We start from the raw sequence: 15005 nt of genomic DNA on the forward strand, positions 1-15005 counted from the left end.
AGGGCAAGGAAATAAATGTCCCCATTTATCCCCCCAGTGCCAGAGCTGGCTGGTGCTCAGTCTCTCGGGCTTTGTGTGGTTTTTCCAGCATTTCTCCCAACTACAAAATATTATGTTGCCTCTCTGCCCTCTCAAACTCTGTGATTTTGTCTTTGCACCAAGCACGAGTAACTGGGGAAGCACAAACCTTCCCATCCTGATCAAGCTGGGAGCTTTCTTCAGATTCAGCTTGCTGAGAACAAAAGGGGGATGGGATGAGATAAATCCCCCCTGGAAGTGCGAGGTTCAAGCAGCTTTCTCCATAATCTGTAACATCCCAAACAAAAGCACCTTTCAGTCACTTCCTTTTCCTGGCAAACTTCTCCCCAGAGGTCCTGGTGGGCTGGAGGAAGCCACCACTGGAACAAGATTTGGGTAGAGCTGTGTTTGGCAGGTATCACCCCTCACAAAGGGGTCTCTCATCTGCTCCCCAGCTCGGAGCACATTTCCAAGCCGTGTGTCCTCACCTAATAAAATGCTTACTCACTTTGACACCCTTGGCCGCACACTGCTAGATAAGGAGCATAGGAAAAATGTATTGCTGTTATAGGGGATACAGCAATTTGTATCCTCAAATGAAACATCCTTTATAAGCCTGGTTATTATTCTGGCAGTGATCTCGGATCGCTCTCAGCAGCCTCACCCCAGCTGAGGTGTTAGTGAGCATCACCACGGTGAGCGGGCACTGCGAGGTGCCACGTTTACCTTCTGTTGTTTCAGTACCTCCTCTATCATCCCAAATCGGGAAAACACTTCTCTCTTCTTCTGTGCATGTCAAAAGCACCGTTTGCCATTTAGATTTAGGGAGCCAGATATAGCCCTGGTATAAACAGGTGCGAGCCCGCATATGTCAATAGAATTACACCTGATTTTAATGGGCTTACATTTGGCCTTTGAGCCCTGGGGATCCCTCTAGGAGCAGAGGCTGTATTAAATATTAAGGGCCTTATTTTCCACCCCTGCCTACGCTGGAGTAATTAAATCTCTATGCAGACCCATTGATTTTCAACCGCATTCTCCTCGTGTGAGGAGGCAGCACTCGGCACGAGGGAGGAAGCAGAGATGTCCCCTTGAGGAAAAACACATCCATTTTTCCTCCCCACAGAAATTTCATCCAGAAGAAAACTATACCCAACATCAAGTATTTGCAAAGCGTGCTTGGGTGGAAGAATGCAAATGGTCTAAACTGAAACAAAGGCTCCAACTCTTCCCCATCGCGCTGGCACTGCCGCTTCCTTCAGGCTCCCGGCTCTTGGTGCCGCAGACAATCCCTCTCCTTCCCAGCATCAGGACCTTCGGAGCTGGGAGATTTCCCATCCTCCAGGCGTGCTCCTGGATCTCCCGAATCTCCGTGGAACCCTGGACAGCCCCACAGCTGCTGCCGGCCTCTCCGGGTTACACACATTGGTTCATTCCGGTGCTTTGCCTGGAGCTAGTGCCTTTTACCTGTGTCTATACGAGTATTAGTGCCAGCTTGTGATCTTTTGAGCTCGCAGGGCTGTGAAAAACGACTTTGGTTTTTCCTTAAATGCCACGGAGTTTAGAAGTGTGACGACTCACACTGTGCTGTTATTCTTTCCAATTGAAACCTAATGATGCGTGCATATCACTTAACTCTGATGTCAATAATCAGCACACCACTTGGTCTTTGCCGTGGCTATTAGAGGGAATGAAAATGAAATACCAACTCCTTTTTATCCTGTTACTGTACCATAATAACTAATAAAGAAGTAATAAGGGAGACGTGGGGAATTTCCAGGGGAGTCATTACTACAGAGCAGACCTAAAGGCACAAAGTGAAATCCAGGAATATTAGCCCTGGATTCCCAGCCAGTGCTTCTCACTTAAGCTGTACTGCTGCTGTAAAATAAGTGTTTACAAGAAGAAGGTACCACGTGGAAAGTGTCGGACCGTGTCCTGGAGTGGAAACTGAGCCAGAATCAAAGACATCCTTGCAGATAAAGACCACCCTGAGCATCAGCATCGTGTTTAATCTGGGCCACAATCAAGACACAATGCCAGCATTTCATAAATCTCACTTATGCTCCAGAATATGGGAAGCGTTTCCCAGAAGAGCTCTAAATCCCCTCTGTCTGGTTGCAGGATGAATTGTGTATTTTCCAGGCACTCTTATAGGGGAGAGGCCACCCAGAGACCTCAGGGAAATGGGTCAAAGGAAACCATTTAACAAAATACTGAGTGCAGGAGGTTCAAACCACGTGTAAGATGGACAACGCATTTTCTGGCATAGAAATTATTGAATTCTTGGTTAGGAAGGAGCAGTCATTTTTTGGTGGTTGTATACATAGGAGGCAGTGGTGATTCTTTGGTCTTCCCATATAAGAACTGTCGTTTATCCATGAACTGTAATTTATCCACGTGTCAAAGACCTGTTGCTGCTCAGGATTTCTGTCTTCAGCAGCTGTCTGGTGCAGGGAGAACTTGGACCTTTACCTGCCGCAGTTTTATCCACCTTGTCCACAGCTGGAGCCTCCTCTGCCCCTCAGCATGGACACAACAGAACTGACCTAAGCAACCCCAGCTGCTTCTTCAGCCCCGTGCTGGAGGTGTTTCCACCTCCCAGCCCAGCATGCTCATCCCCCACCTTTCCAAAGCAAAACCTGGTTCAGCTAAATCTCACAGCACATTCCCACCAGTAAGAAGCATTTCCCAGCCATTTGACTTCCCCATCTCCGAGTTCCTGCTTTGTTTATCCTATTAATTCCAACCACCCCCTCTTCCCCCAACACACACGCACGCAGCCTCATTTACAGCATCTTCGCCAGCAGAAGCCTCCCCAAAATATTCAGGGCACATCAAGCGAGGATTTACACGTGTGGGGAAACCCTCGTGACTGGTTATATATTTTTTTTTTCCCCTCTCTGGAGCAAGCATGAGCTCATAATTTTATATTTTTTTATTTTTTTATTTTTTTTTTTTTATCTCTTAAAGGAAAAAAAATAAAAGAGAAGCCCCGAGGAGCGGCATTCCCGGCTGCCTTTATCCAAGCGGGGGCAGCGGGACGGAGCGGATGCTGCACCGGGAGCCGCGGGGCCGCCGGGGCTGAAGGCTCCCGCTCGCAGCCTCCTCTTCCTCGGGTGCTTTTCCCTCCCTCCTCCTCCTCCTCCTCCCCCCCTGCATTTCCTCCTGCACCTTTAAGAAGCCCATTGCCGCCGGTGGGATGGTGTGTGCTAAAGCTGCACAGAGGAAGTTACGCAGCCGGGATCAGGCACGGAGATAAAAGCTCCGATTGTGATTGAAAGTGAGAGCAAAAGGGATTTCAGGCTCGGCATTAACTTGCGAGGGGAGCGGGGATTGCACAAAGCTCCCCCGGCCATCTGCCCTTGGGGGCCGGCGGCGCAGCGCCTGCCCGCCGGGCTGGGCAGGGCAGGGCTGGGCTGGGCAGGGCTGGGCAGGGCTGGGGGTGTGTTTTGGGGTTCCCCCGGCCCCGAAGTTCGCTGCTCCGCCGGGAGCCCCGCGCCGCAGAGCTCCCTGCCGGTAAGGACCCGCAGCGCCGGGCATGGGGGGAAAGCGGGGGCGGAGGGGGGGGCGGGCAGCGCCGGCATCTGCCCCAGCCCCGATCGCTGCGTGTCCCCCCGCGCCTCCCAAGTTGTTCCCACGCTTTCCTGGGGTGTCCCGCTCTCTGTCCCCCTCCCCGGAGCATCCCCGTCTCCCCGCCGCCGGGTGAGGTTTATTTTCCCACTTCGGAGTTTGAGAAGCCGGGGGGCTCCCCCAGCCCGGCTCACCCCGCCCCGCCGATCCCTCCCCGGTCCCTGCAGCCCCCCCAAAGTCCTCTGGTGGAAAAGAAAGCGGGGAGGATGGGGCGGAGCGGGAGCGGCATCGGGTTTTGCCGGGAAGCGCGAATCCATCGGGAGAGCGGCGGGATGGCAGCGGCATTTCCAGGGCTCCGGCTGCGAGCCGCGCAGCGTTATCGCGGGGTTCGGGCTCCAGGACCCCCCAGGCTGCCCCCAAATCCGGTGTCCAGGGCGCGGGGAAGGGATGGTCAGCACGGGAAAGAGGAGAACTCCAGCTCCATGAGCGAGGGGGGAGAGCGCAGAGTTCATGGGGAGAGCAACACTTCTGAGAGAAAATTAAAAACTCCTTCATTGAGTTTACTTTCTGCTCTTAATCTGAGAGCAGCTCAGTTGTTGCTCAGTGTTGTCCTTTTATTTCAATAGGGTGTTAATCCAATAATAAGAAAAAAACCCAGAGCCAGCTAAGTCAAGACACAATCTAATTTTGTGTTTTTAATACTCCGGCTATCAGTCCCCAGTGAGTGCTGAGTACTCTTCAAAGAGAACAAAGAGCATTGATTCTATTTGTTCCCATGAACTGCAGTTTCTTAATAATATCTATCAGGTGAAGATTTATTTTCTAAGAACCAAACCAAATCAAGCAGGGTGAAACCTTTAATCTGGGGAGCCTCTCTGCCCCGTTTGCAGTATGTTGGCTCATTCCAGAGCAACACTCCAACTATTTCTGCAAAGAGACTGGACTGGCTGAGGGAGTGTTGAGCCACAGACTTCACCCCAAACCCACTTGCCTGGCTGATGGTCTGACAGTAAATGCATTTTTCCAGCAAATTTTCATTTCCCTGGGAATCTGTGACATTTAGCCAGCATAACAAGACACTAATAGATATTATAGATCCTTTCTACCTGGGTTTTTCCCTGACAGCCGTTCAAGTGCAAGATATAATTGTTGAGGCTGTGAAAATAGATCCATGAACTTAACAGCACTGGAGTCCTCATTAAAACTACCCTGCTTGTTTTCTACACAATACTGGAGTCTCTCACTCTCTGCTGTTATCAGGCACTTGGCAGTGACCAGTTTGATGTAATAATTAGGAACTGACTTGTTATAACTGAAAAGACAGCTCTGATGTAAGTAGGACTTATAAACACTGTGTCACACTGGCTTATTATTTTTACTACATTTACTCATAATATAAAAATAGCAGCCAGTCTATTCTTTTTCTGGGAGTTTATTCAGGTCCAATGCAGCTATAACAGGCTCTTCGTTGAGAGCTGGCAATGAAGCATGAGAGACAGCTTCTCTTTTCTGAACTCATTCATCTCAATCAGCAATCTTTCAAGCAAAAAGGGGGGAAAGGGGAGATGGTAGCAGAGCAGTGTGAAGCCCCTGAACACGGATCAATGCATCTGTTAACCTGGACTTTCAGAGCTTTAGTAACTGAGATTCATGAGAAAGCAAATGCTAAGCGTGCTGCTGAAGTAGATATGCCTCAATTGTGAAAGAAAAGTTGGGGAAAGAAATAGGAAGGGAATTATCCAAAGGTAAATTTGTGTTCTGGATATGTGCTTCCCACCTTCTCAGATGAGATCTCCCTCCTGAATCTAGCACTGAGAGAGGGTTTGACTTTTTCTCCCTCCCCGCTACGGTTCTTTGTCATTTTGTTTTGTAATTACTTACAATTTTTATAGCTCTACTGGAAAGACAACAAAATTGCAGAAATGTTGTTCTAACCTGAAAAGAATACTGGGAAGGTCATTGCTCTTTGTATTAGGTGAACCTAAATGTTATTAGGACTTTAATTTGTTTTTTATTAAATGTTATTGTTCAGATAAATCATATGTGGGGCTGCTGGACAATGTATCTGTCTCCCCAGCTGTCTTTTTTATTTGCTTATCTTTTTAGGACTATCAATTTGTCTGTCTATCCCTACTCTGTCTGCATATTCCCCATCTTATAATGACCCATAGCTGCTTCTTGATATTATTTGAAGACCCATTACAGCTCCTGTTGAACAGCTGCTGTTGCAAAGCAGATACCTTAAATTGGGCAGCGCTCCTTCCCTTCTCCCAGACAGCAGAAAAGCCATAAGCATCTTACTATGGATTGATTTTTATTAAAGTTGTATATCTCCCTGTTACAAAAACCTGTCTAGTGGCTTGGCAAGCCCAGCTGAGGGCTCTGCCTCCTGAGGGACCCCTGTTCTTGTTGCTCCAACTATCCCCCCTTGCTCCCACCTAATTTGTCTTCCAATTTCTTGCAGGTCCCTCGTGCTGATGAGCTCTGCCTTTGCCCTGACCATGGGAGAGAGAGGAGCTCTCAGGTAGTCCCGTGGCTTGCAGCTGAAGGCTTTGGGAGGTTGGTGCTCTGTTGCCAAAAGGCAGAACTGGACGGGAATCCTCGCCACCACCACAGGACACAGCAGGAAAAGCCAAGGCCAGCCCTGCCCCAGTCACCCCATTGATCACCCAGCACCTGCTGGGACCACCACGGACCTGGCCACCGGACCTGTTCGAGCTGAGACAACCATCCTTTGGGAAAAAGGAATTTTAGCTCCAAGCAGTCTCTCTTGTCAGAGTAGTACTGATGACCAGATGCTCTATTCATTTTATATGCTAATATTCAAACACCCCAATAATTAAGGCAGACAGAGTTTAAGACACTTTCCACAGTGACACGTTTGGAGCAGAAGGTTGAGGAAAACCTGATCCAGCACCATCTCACGGCCTCTCTAATTTACTCCTATCAAATTTCATCAGCAACTCAGAACTTGATCTTTGTATTGATTGACTGGAGTCACCTCTAGATATTTTCATGCTGATTGGAAGACCTTTCGTACAATAACAGGGGGAAAAATGAGGTTAAGGAAGACTTCTGACCACTGATCAGCAACTCTGGCCAAAACTTTCCCAATCAAGTGAATTGCAAAGTTGGCTTCTGTGCCGAGAGGAACTTTCCACATCCAGATCCAGCGTGCAGTGTGGGATCATCCCTGTCACTGTCTGGATCTCCTTCGACTGGAGCATTTTTAGATGAGGAGTTTCCATGCTGATCCCGAGAGCCACCCCTAGCTCAGTAGCCGCCCTCCTCGGGACTCTTGGCACTGCCCTCGCCCAGGGATCCAGCGCTTGGCCACAGCTGCCATGCTCTACCTGGCTGCTCTCCTCGTGCACTGCGTCCCCCTGGCCATGGGACAGTATGACATTTGCAAGTCCTGGGTGACCACGGACGATGGCCCCTCATGGGAGTTTTATGCTTGCCAGCCCAAGGCCATGCGGATGAAGGATTACGTGACTGTGCGGGTGGACCCGGCAGGAATCACTTGTGGGGACCCTCCAGAGAGGTTCTGCACCCATGTAAGTGTTTCCCTCCTTATTTGCTGGCTTAGAACAGACTCTGCTGGTGGCTGGAGGCAGTGTCCAGCCCAGGTGCCGCTGTTAGGATGTTCTGGGTCGGGGTGGCCACGGTGGCCACTGCCTGGAGCTCTCAGCCTGCAGAGCGGGGAGCAGGCACCCTGCCCATCCCGGGGCTGTGCCAGTCCTGCAGCAGGGATGGGACATGCCAGGGGGAGGGCAAGGAAGAGCCAGGGAGGGCTGAGCAAGTCCTGGGTGAGGTCTGGATTTTGGGAAAGCTCTGCCCCTGCAAGCACACAACCTGAGCTGCTCACACTTGCTGAAGTGTGGGTGTGCTTGCCAGTCCCATCCCAAAGGGTTGCTCCAGCACTGCAGGGATTTTATAGGATGTGGGCAGATGGTCTCAGTTTGAGGCAGGGTGAAGGGCAGGGCAACGGGGTAGTTTGGTCCCTGCACACCCACAGCTCTGGCAGTTGGTCTGACAGCCACAAATTTCACTAAAGCTCCTGAAAATGTGCATTTCCCTCTCTTATAACCTTCACATGAAAGGGCTTTGTGGACAGACATTTGCCCTTGTAGTTAAAATCTTTAACTTATTTTCTCTTAAATATTAATCATTGCATTTCATTCCGTGCACCACAAAGCTCAGCAGGAACATTTGATTTATAATTCACAAGGCTTTACATTGTTAAAGTGTTCAGGGGTCAAAGCAAAGAGCAAAACAGTAATGCCCCCTCCCAAAGGTCCCCCAGGAGTGGTCCAGGCACACATTTATGGGACAGACACCAAGCCAGCCCATGCTGGCAGGGTTTCCACTGGGCTGAGCACTGGACTAAGAGTGTCTTCTAAAAGAGTATATTATTATTTTATTATAATGAGAAGGGGAGTTCTCCCTCTAAAACAGTGCAGGGAGTCCCATTTTCTATTGCCAGTGATACTCCATGCCTCAGTTTGCCACTGAGAAAATACCCTGGGCCCAGCCAGTCAGGGCACCTCTTAAAAATCCAAGAGAAAAATGCTCCTTCAACAGCAAGGAATGCCAAACATTTATGATCATCAGAACACGCTGCCAGTAGTTACCCAGTTCCCTCCAGCCTAAGGGCTCTCATTAGTACCAGGGAAGACATTTCCACTAATTCCAGATAAGTAGCAGCTTTCCCTTTTAAAAGATCGTTTGAAAAGAAAGATTAAGTCCAAGGTTGCAAATAAAACCGTTAACTATTGATGGGTCAGTCTGTATTTCCATTTATCTGACTGTCTGCAGAAGGATTAAAAGGAGAACAGCAGATTACTTCCCACTACACTCGCTGCAGCTCTTTGCAAACCCTCTCTGGTTAAGAATGCTCCAGACTTCAGCTCCACTGACCTCCAAGGAAGCAAAAGACACAAACTGCAATCAGCTCCTTGCATCTCTTGATTCAGTCAATACTGAGCTGAAATCTTTCTATTCTGGGCACCAGCAGTATTTCCTTGTAGCATACGCCTGCCATGTGCTGTAACACTTGCAAACACCGTGTACAGCCGTGAATGAGAGCTACACAAATGCAAAACATGGATTTGCCTTCCTGTCCCTGCCTCACCCCAGCCTGGCCTGGCTCTCGCTTCCCAAAACAGAAACCAATGCTCACAGCAATGTCCCTGAGCAATTCCCTGGTGAATAATCAAGCTAAGAACAGGAATAATATATTGCAAGGTATTTTTTAGATCTTTTGGGATGGTTTGTGAAATATCACTATATTCATGGCCATTTCTCCCCCCTCTTACACCAGTGCTATTCTCTGCAGAGGACTAAAGAGTTCCAAAAGCGAAGCAGAGGAAGAGCAGCCCTGCTGAGGTGAGCAAGGAGCCCACCCAGCACTCAGAGCACAGAGTAGGAGGTGGCTGCAGGAGAGATCCAGGCTCCAGCACAGCCTTAGCACTGGACTGGTGTGGGCTGGGAAGCCATCAAGGCAGATTTTCACGACCTCTGTCACAGAGAATGGCATGTGGCCACTTCCTGCTGAGCATCCCCTTATGGTCAGCGGAAAGTGGAATCAGCAAGAAATGGTCCTTCCATCGCCGGTGCTGGGTGGTGACTTGACACCTATCGACGTGCAGGGGGAGGGAGCCGAGCCCACAGAGGATGTGAGCGGAGTTCTGCTCCCCCTGCACTAAGGAAGTGCTGGACAAAAATCGATGTTTCTGTCCACAGATCGTTACAGCCCCCGAGCCCCGGCCCTCGCTGCCAGAGGGGAGGGTGAGCAGCTCTCACAAACCCAGGGCAGCTCCTTGCTGCCAACCTGCTCAGGTGCCTTTTGGTGTCCTCTTATCCTTTCTCTTCAGCTTTTAATTATTTCCTTGTAACAGGTGGGTTCTCATAGGAGCCTGGCTTTCCAGCAGAGAAGTTCTTACGGTGACTGTATTGCTTTCTTAGGTGTCTTTCAAAACAGCAGGGGACTGTCCGTGCAGTTAAACTCGCGTTACTCAGAATTAAGCGCAGCCCAGCGGGGCTCCTGCCCTACTCCGACAGCTGCAATCAAAACTGAAGACACACAAACACCCCTCCATGCTCAAGGCAGCCAGACAGGAGTTAGCTGCACCATATCCCCAGGCAGGGCAGGTGAGGAGCAGAGTCTTGGTGACAGTCAGGACCTTGTCAGACAGCGAGTGCGTCCTGCGAGGCTGCACAGCCCAGGGGATCCTGCATTGCCCTGCCACAGCTCCACCAGTGCTCACAAGACTTTTGCATGAGGAGCCTTCAAGAGATGGCAGGAATTATTTGGAGGACCCTCCTTGGTGTTTTGTAGCAATTCTGGTCACATCTGGCTGCTTCCTTCTGATTGGGAAGCGTTTTGCTACTTATTAAAGTCAAGGGTTTTGCTTTTTCCACAGTTTCTGAACCTGTTCCTATTCATGTCAATGCCTTCCTGGCAGGGTCACCTGAAAAATGAATTGTACTTTACCTCCTGGCAGGGTAGGGTGAGTGGTGGGAGCAGGAAGACAGATGGATAAGTAAATAAAAGCCTGAATGAAACTGAAAGTGTGACTGAAGACTAATAGCGAGCAGATCTTTTAAACCAAGGATGTCGAGGGAGGGGTGAGACTTCAAAGATCACAGGCAGGGCACGGCATGGAGCAGCTGAATGTGCATTTCAAAGGAGAAGGGTTTGCAGGGCAGGCCCAGCTGGGAAATGGCCAAGCTGCACATCCCCATGGGGCAGAAGGGAGATGTGGTGTTCCTTCACCTTCCCACCCTCCTGGGCAGGAGGAGGAGGAGGCTGGCACAGCTGCTCCCAGGTGCTGAGATGCTCTGAGATGCTGAAACACTTCTTTGATACCGAGCAGGGACCTTTGGGAGTTTCACTTTCAAGCGTCAGCGTTTTGCACACAGGATAAAAATTCCTCAAGTTTTGTGGGGAATTCACACATGGGGCATGCAGTGGGGAGAGAACAAACACCAAAGCCCAGTCCCAGCTCCTTGCAGCTCAAGGGCTTTCCAAATCATTCCAGCAGAAACCAGGAGAGGTGTCCATAACAGATGCTCATTATGGGATGGTTTTGCTGCTCCTTGACATCCCAGTGAGAGCACAGGGAACCCACCTTGCTGCAGGAATGGGAGCCCTTTTCCCCTCACGGAGGTGTTGAGACAGTATTTCATGTTCAGACAACACTCTCTGATGCAGGGCCGAGCTCTCAGCCCATATTGATGGGCCAGGGGTATTTTTATTTGGCGTCAGCATTGTTTCATCAGCTAATAGAGCTTGTTGACTTTGGCACGGGTACATGAAAGGAAAAGGTTTTATTTATTCATTACACACGCAGCTAAATTGGATGTTTAGTTTAGTTCTTAGCTAAACTTTTCTGAATGACGTGTGGTTATAAGGCTTGTACTAAAGGACTGTTTCTCCTGTGGACTGGGTGCTAAAATTGGAAAAAGCAGACAAACCTTTGGGCTAAGAAACCCTTTTCCCTGCACTTTTAGCCCATCTCGTACAGCTCTACCCATCTGTGTCTTCGTACACCTGTTTAGGTGCAAACAAGGGATTGTGGGTTTAGAGATGATTAAAAGCCGAAAGTTTTTAAAATAAGAAGGGAAAAAGTATTGCTTCAGCAATGCTCTTCCAAAAACATTTTTAAAGATGCAGCATGTTCTGGTGGTTAAAGGATGGATTCATCCCTTCTGGTACCCTGAGCAGAGACCCACAGCCCTTTCCCAGCCCACCAGACTTCTAGCTGGTTTAGAGTAAAACCAGGGGGCAAAGCACGAGGTATTCTCAGCCTTTTGAATGCCCTAGGGATCAAGGACATCCTATGGGCTAAGCAGAGCCTGTGTACGAGTCCAATGGAAAATCCTTTCTAAGAAAAGCGGATATTCTCCCTCCTCCTCGAATAAATCAGCACTACCCACTGCTGGTTGCAAACCCATCCTTGGCCGTAGAAAAGGGAGTTGGAACTCCCCATTGCCCTTCATTGTGGAACTCATATGGCCCTGGGGATGATCACTTTGCCTTTATTATTTATATGAATTAAAAAATTCAGCAGCACGAGAAATTCACTCTCAGCTGTCAGATCACCTGTGACACCCCTGGCAGCTTTGTAGGGAGGGAAAGAAGTGATTTCCTTTTCACAGCTGCAAAGCGCTAACAGCCCCTCTTCCCCCTCAAAGCCTCCAGCCATTAAATTAACACCTGAAAACGCTTTCCCTTTGAGGAAAGCCTGGGAAAGACAACTTGCTGCCATTTCCACCCAGAGGAAGGCTTCCCAATCCATCCCTTGCACCCATCCTGGTGATGGTTTTGAGTGTGGGAGAAAGAGCTGGATTTGTGAACTTTTGGTTCTGTTCTCACCCTTAATCACTCCTCAGCATCAGGGTTGCTGCAGAGGGCACTGTTTGAAGTCAGGATCAGTGGCTCCTTGCCTTTGGGGCCAGACCCTTGGGTTGTACATTATTAGCTGCTCAGCAAATTACACACTGCTCTTCTGCCACTGAGGCTACTTCAGAGTGCAGCAGGATCTCGGTGTTTTAAAAGGGAAGGCTTCACAGAGAAGTGAAAGAATACAATTCAGCTTCAAATTAGAGAGTGCTGAGCAAACAGGATTTTTCCTCAACAGCCTGTAACAATTTCCTTAAATGCCCAGTTCGGGATTCATATTGTTGTAAAGTGGGATGCTACTCCCCAAACAAGGATCATTTCCACTTGCTGATGGAAAAGACACGGTGATAAAAATGAAGCTGTCAAGTAGATTTAATTGGTACAGTAAGCAGAAAGTTTTCCCCTACCTTGAAGGTGTTCAGGAAGAGTAAACTACTTTTGAGAAAAAATTTGCTCTTCAAAGGAAACTATGTCCAGATGGCAAAACCAGAAGAGAATGGACTGAAGACTTGCTGGGAAGTGTGGCCAGAGTTGGGAGAGCAGTTCTTACAGCAGCTCCAGGTACCACAGCTTTTGATAGGCAACTTTTGAAGCCAAAGGTATTCAGGGAAATCCTTCCTATTTATGTATTTTTAAATCTGCATTGTATTCTATAGCATAGATATGATTTTCCAATAAATTTTAAAAGGATTTCTCCCTACAGAAAATCCTGTCTGAGTGGGAAGGAGTGCTCTCCTACCACATTCTGGTTTCCCTGAGTGAAAGTCCAGTTCTAACCTTAGTTTCAGATCCCAAACCATCCTTTTACCATCAGCCTTTTGAGATATGGAGCTTCAGCTAACCCAGTTACTCAGGCAGTTCAACACAGAGAGCAGGTTTCTGTGTTGGAAAACACCAAAGAGACTTTTTCCTCCCCAAACTGCACAGCACTGCTGGGTCACCATTCTGGACCTGTCTCTGGGGAGAAGCTACTGCCTGCAAAGCCTTGGCAAACAGCAATTTGGACTTCCAGCCTTCACCCCAGGTAGATGAGGCATCCCCTGCAGCCTCAGACATGTCTGATGAGGTTCCCACTCGTTCCCCCTCTTCCAGGCAATGCCACCAGCATGCCCAGAGGGGACAATTGCAGCAGTGACCCTGCTCCCACCTTGCTCCACTGCCCTGCCCTGTTTGGCACCAGTTCTGCACATCTGCTCTGTGCTACCCATGGCCAGGCTTAGGGGAACCTCTGCCCTTTGGCTCTGGGGGGATTTCTGCCTTGGTCAGCTGTGGCCAGGCAGGCTCCAGCCACAGGAGGGCCCTGCCTGGGGCTGCTGGCCCAGGAGCTCAGCAGAGTCACCAGGCTGGCTCCCACCCATGCAGGAGCCTCTCCATGCAGGAGCAGCCTTCCCTCTGCTCCCCTCTGGAGCAGCTCCATGCACGGTGCCACCACTGCAGCCTCTGCACACCCCAGAGCAGTGGCTCTGTGCTGAGCTCCACGGGGATGCTGCCACCACCGTGTCCAGTCCTGCCTTGACACTTCCATGTCCCAAAGGGAGAATCAGCACAGATTCAACTGGTTTCTATTCCAGCCAGAGGGTTTGTAACTCCCCATCTGCTGGCTGAGTCAGCTGCTTCAGCTCTGTAGTGCTGCCAGTCTGGAGGTTTGGGGAGCCCTGTCTAAGGAGAGGATCACTGTCAGGGTCTCAGGGACAGCCAGGACATGGTTTGGGCTGACACAACTCCATCCAAACCTCTGACAGGCACCTGCTGAATTGTTCCCCTGAAACAGAACATAAAGCAGCCAAATGCTTTGCACACAACAGCAAAGGCAGAGCACTTGACACAGCAGACAGACACAGGAGCCCTGATCAGAGGGTGGAGTGGGCTCAGGGGTATCCATTACCCAGCTGTAGCCCCTCCACAGAGGCTCTGGGGAACATCTGCACCTCCATTTGACGAGCACAGCAGAACCTCCTCTCCCTCCCCTTTCCCACCCCCGGGCTCTGCATCCTGCCCTCCCCCATTCAGACTATCAGGGCCTCTCTTAGAGAATAAATTATTAATAGCGGCGTAGCGAGCCTCTCTGCAAAGGCTGCATGTATTGAGCTTACAAGGCGCACAAGCTTTTAGAGAGCAGGACACTTTTCCTACTTCCTAAGCATTTTCTTAGTCCTGAATCAATAATGCACTCGCAGCCCTGCACACAGGTCGCTGCTGCTGTGCTCCTGCTGCTAGGGGCTGCGGACACAAATACATCTCTGTAGCAAGATGCAAGGGCTTAATAATCTGGCAGGGAAGGGATGGGGCAGAATCCAAGCAGCTTAATTTGTAAACAAGCTTCAGGGAAGTGCCCTGGGAAGAGCAAAGCTTGCAAGTGCCTGGTACAGAAAGTCTGAGTTTGGAGACAAGCTAAAAATCAGTCAATGTGATTAAACTGCTGCATTTTTGAATGCGTGCCCGTGGCTGCCAGCTGAGGAGTGCCTGGTTTATCAGCCTCTGATCCCAGGCTCCAGGTCACCCCGCAGCCCCCAGTGCCAAAGGGGGAGGTTGAGGGGTGCAGCAGGCAGGGAGCTGGGGGTGGAGGTGAGCCTGGGGCAGCAGGAGGGATGGGGTTAGAGCGGCTCACCGGGGGATTAGCAGTTCACAAAGAAAGAGCTGCTCAAAAATGATTCCATGGGAGGCCGGGCTGCTGCGGGTGGTGTGTGTGTGTATCCCCAGCACAGATGAGATTATCTGCTTAGGAGTGGAATTTTCCGGGCAGCATTAACCCTTGTGCTGCCCCCAAATCAGCTGCACAGTCGGGACAGGGCGCTGGGCAGGGGATCCAGCGGCTGCTGCAGCAGAGCTGCTGCCAGGCCATCCCAGGGCTTTGGAAATGGAAGTGCTGCTTCCAGGCCACTCTGCAAACAGCATGCTTGGGGCCCTCCTCAGAGAGGTCACCCATGGACTGGGCTGGTTTCAGGCTGAAGGTTGAAATTCCTCATGTAACCAGATTTTCTGTTTCTGGCTTAGCCAGAGTGGGCGT

The 15005-nt window shown here is 50.0% G+C and overlaps 1 protein-coding gene across 4 annotated transcripts in view; it reads left to right on the top strand.

The window, feature by feature from the left end:
- Positions 1 to 2823: 2823 nt before the first annotated feature.
- Positions 2824 to 15005, top strand: part of NTNG2 (netrin G2) — a 47102-nt gene continuing 34920 nt past the window's right edge. For 2 of the 4 annotated variants that reach the window (XM_086857876.1, XM_086857873.1), the window contains exons 1-2: positions 3306 to 3537; positions 6056 to 7148. In XM_086857876.1, the coding sequence (XP_086714002.1) occupies positions 6936 to 7148 (213 nt within the window). In that variant the 5' untranslated portion in view covers positions 3306 to 3537; positions 6056 to 6935. Of the gene's footprint in view, positions 3538 to 6055; positions 7149 to 15005 lie in introns of all 4 variants that reach the window. The other 2 variants (XM_023938233.2, XM_086857874.1) reach the window with 2 other exon arrangements.

This window comes from Cyanistes caeruleus, chromosome 20 (assembly GCF_971803275.1).
Source record: "Cyanistes caeruleus chromosome 20, bCyaCae1.hap1.1, whole genome shotgun sequence".
Classification (NCBI taxonomy): domain Eukaryota; kingdom Metazoa; phylum Chordata; class Aves; order Passeriformes; family Paridae; genus Cyanistes; species Cyanistes caeruleus.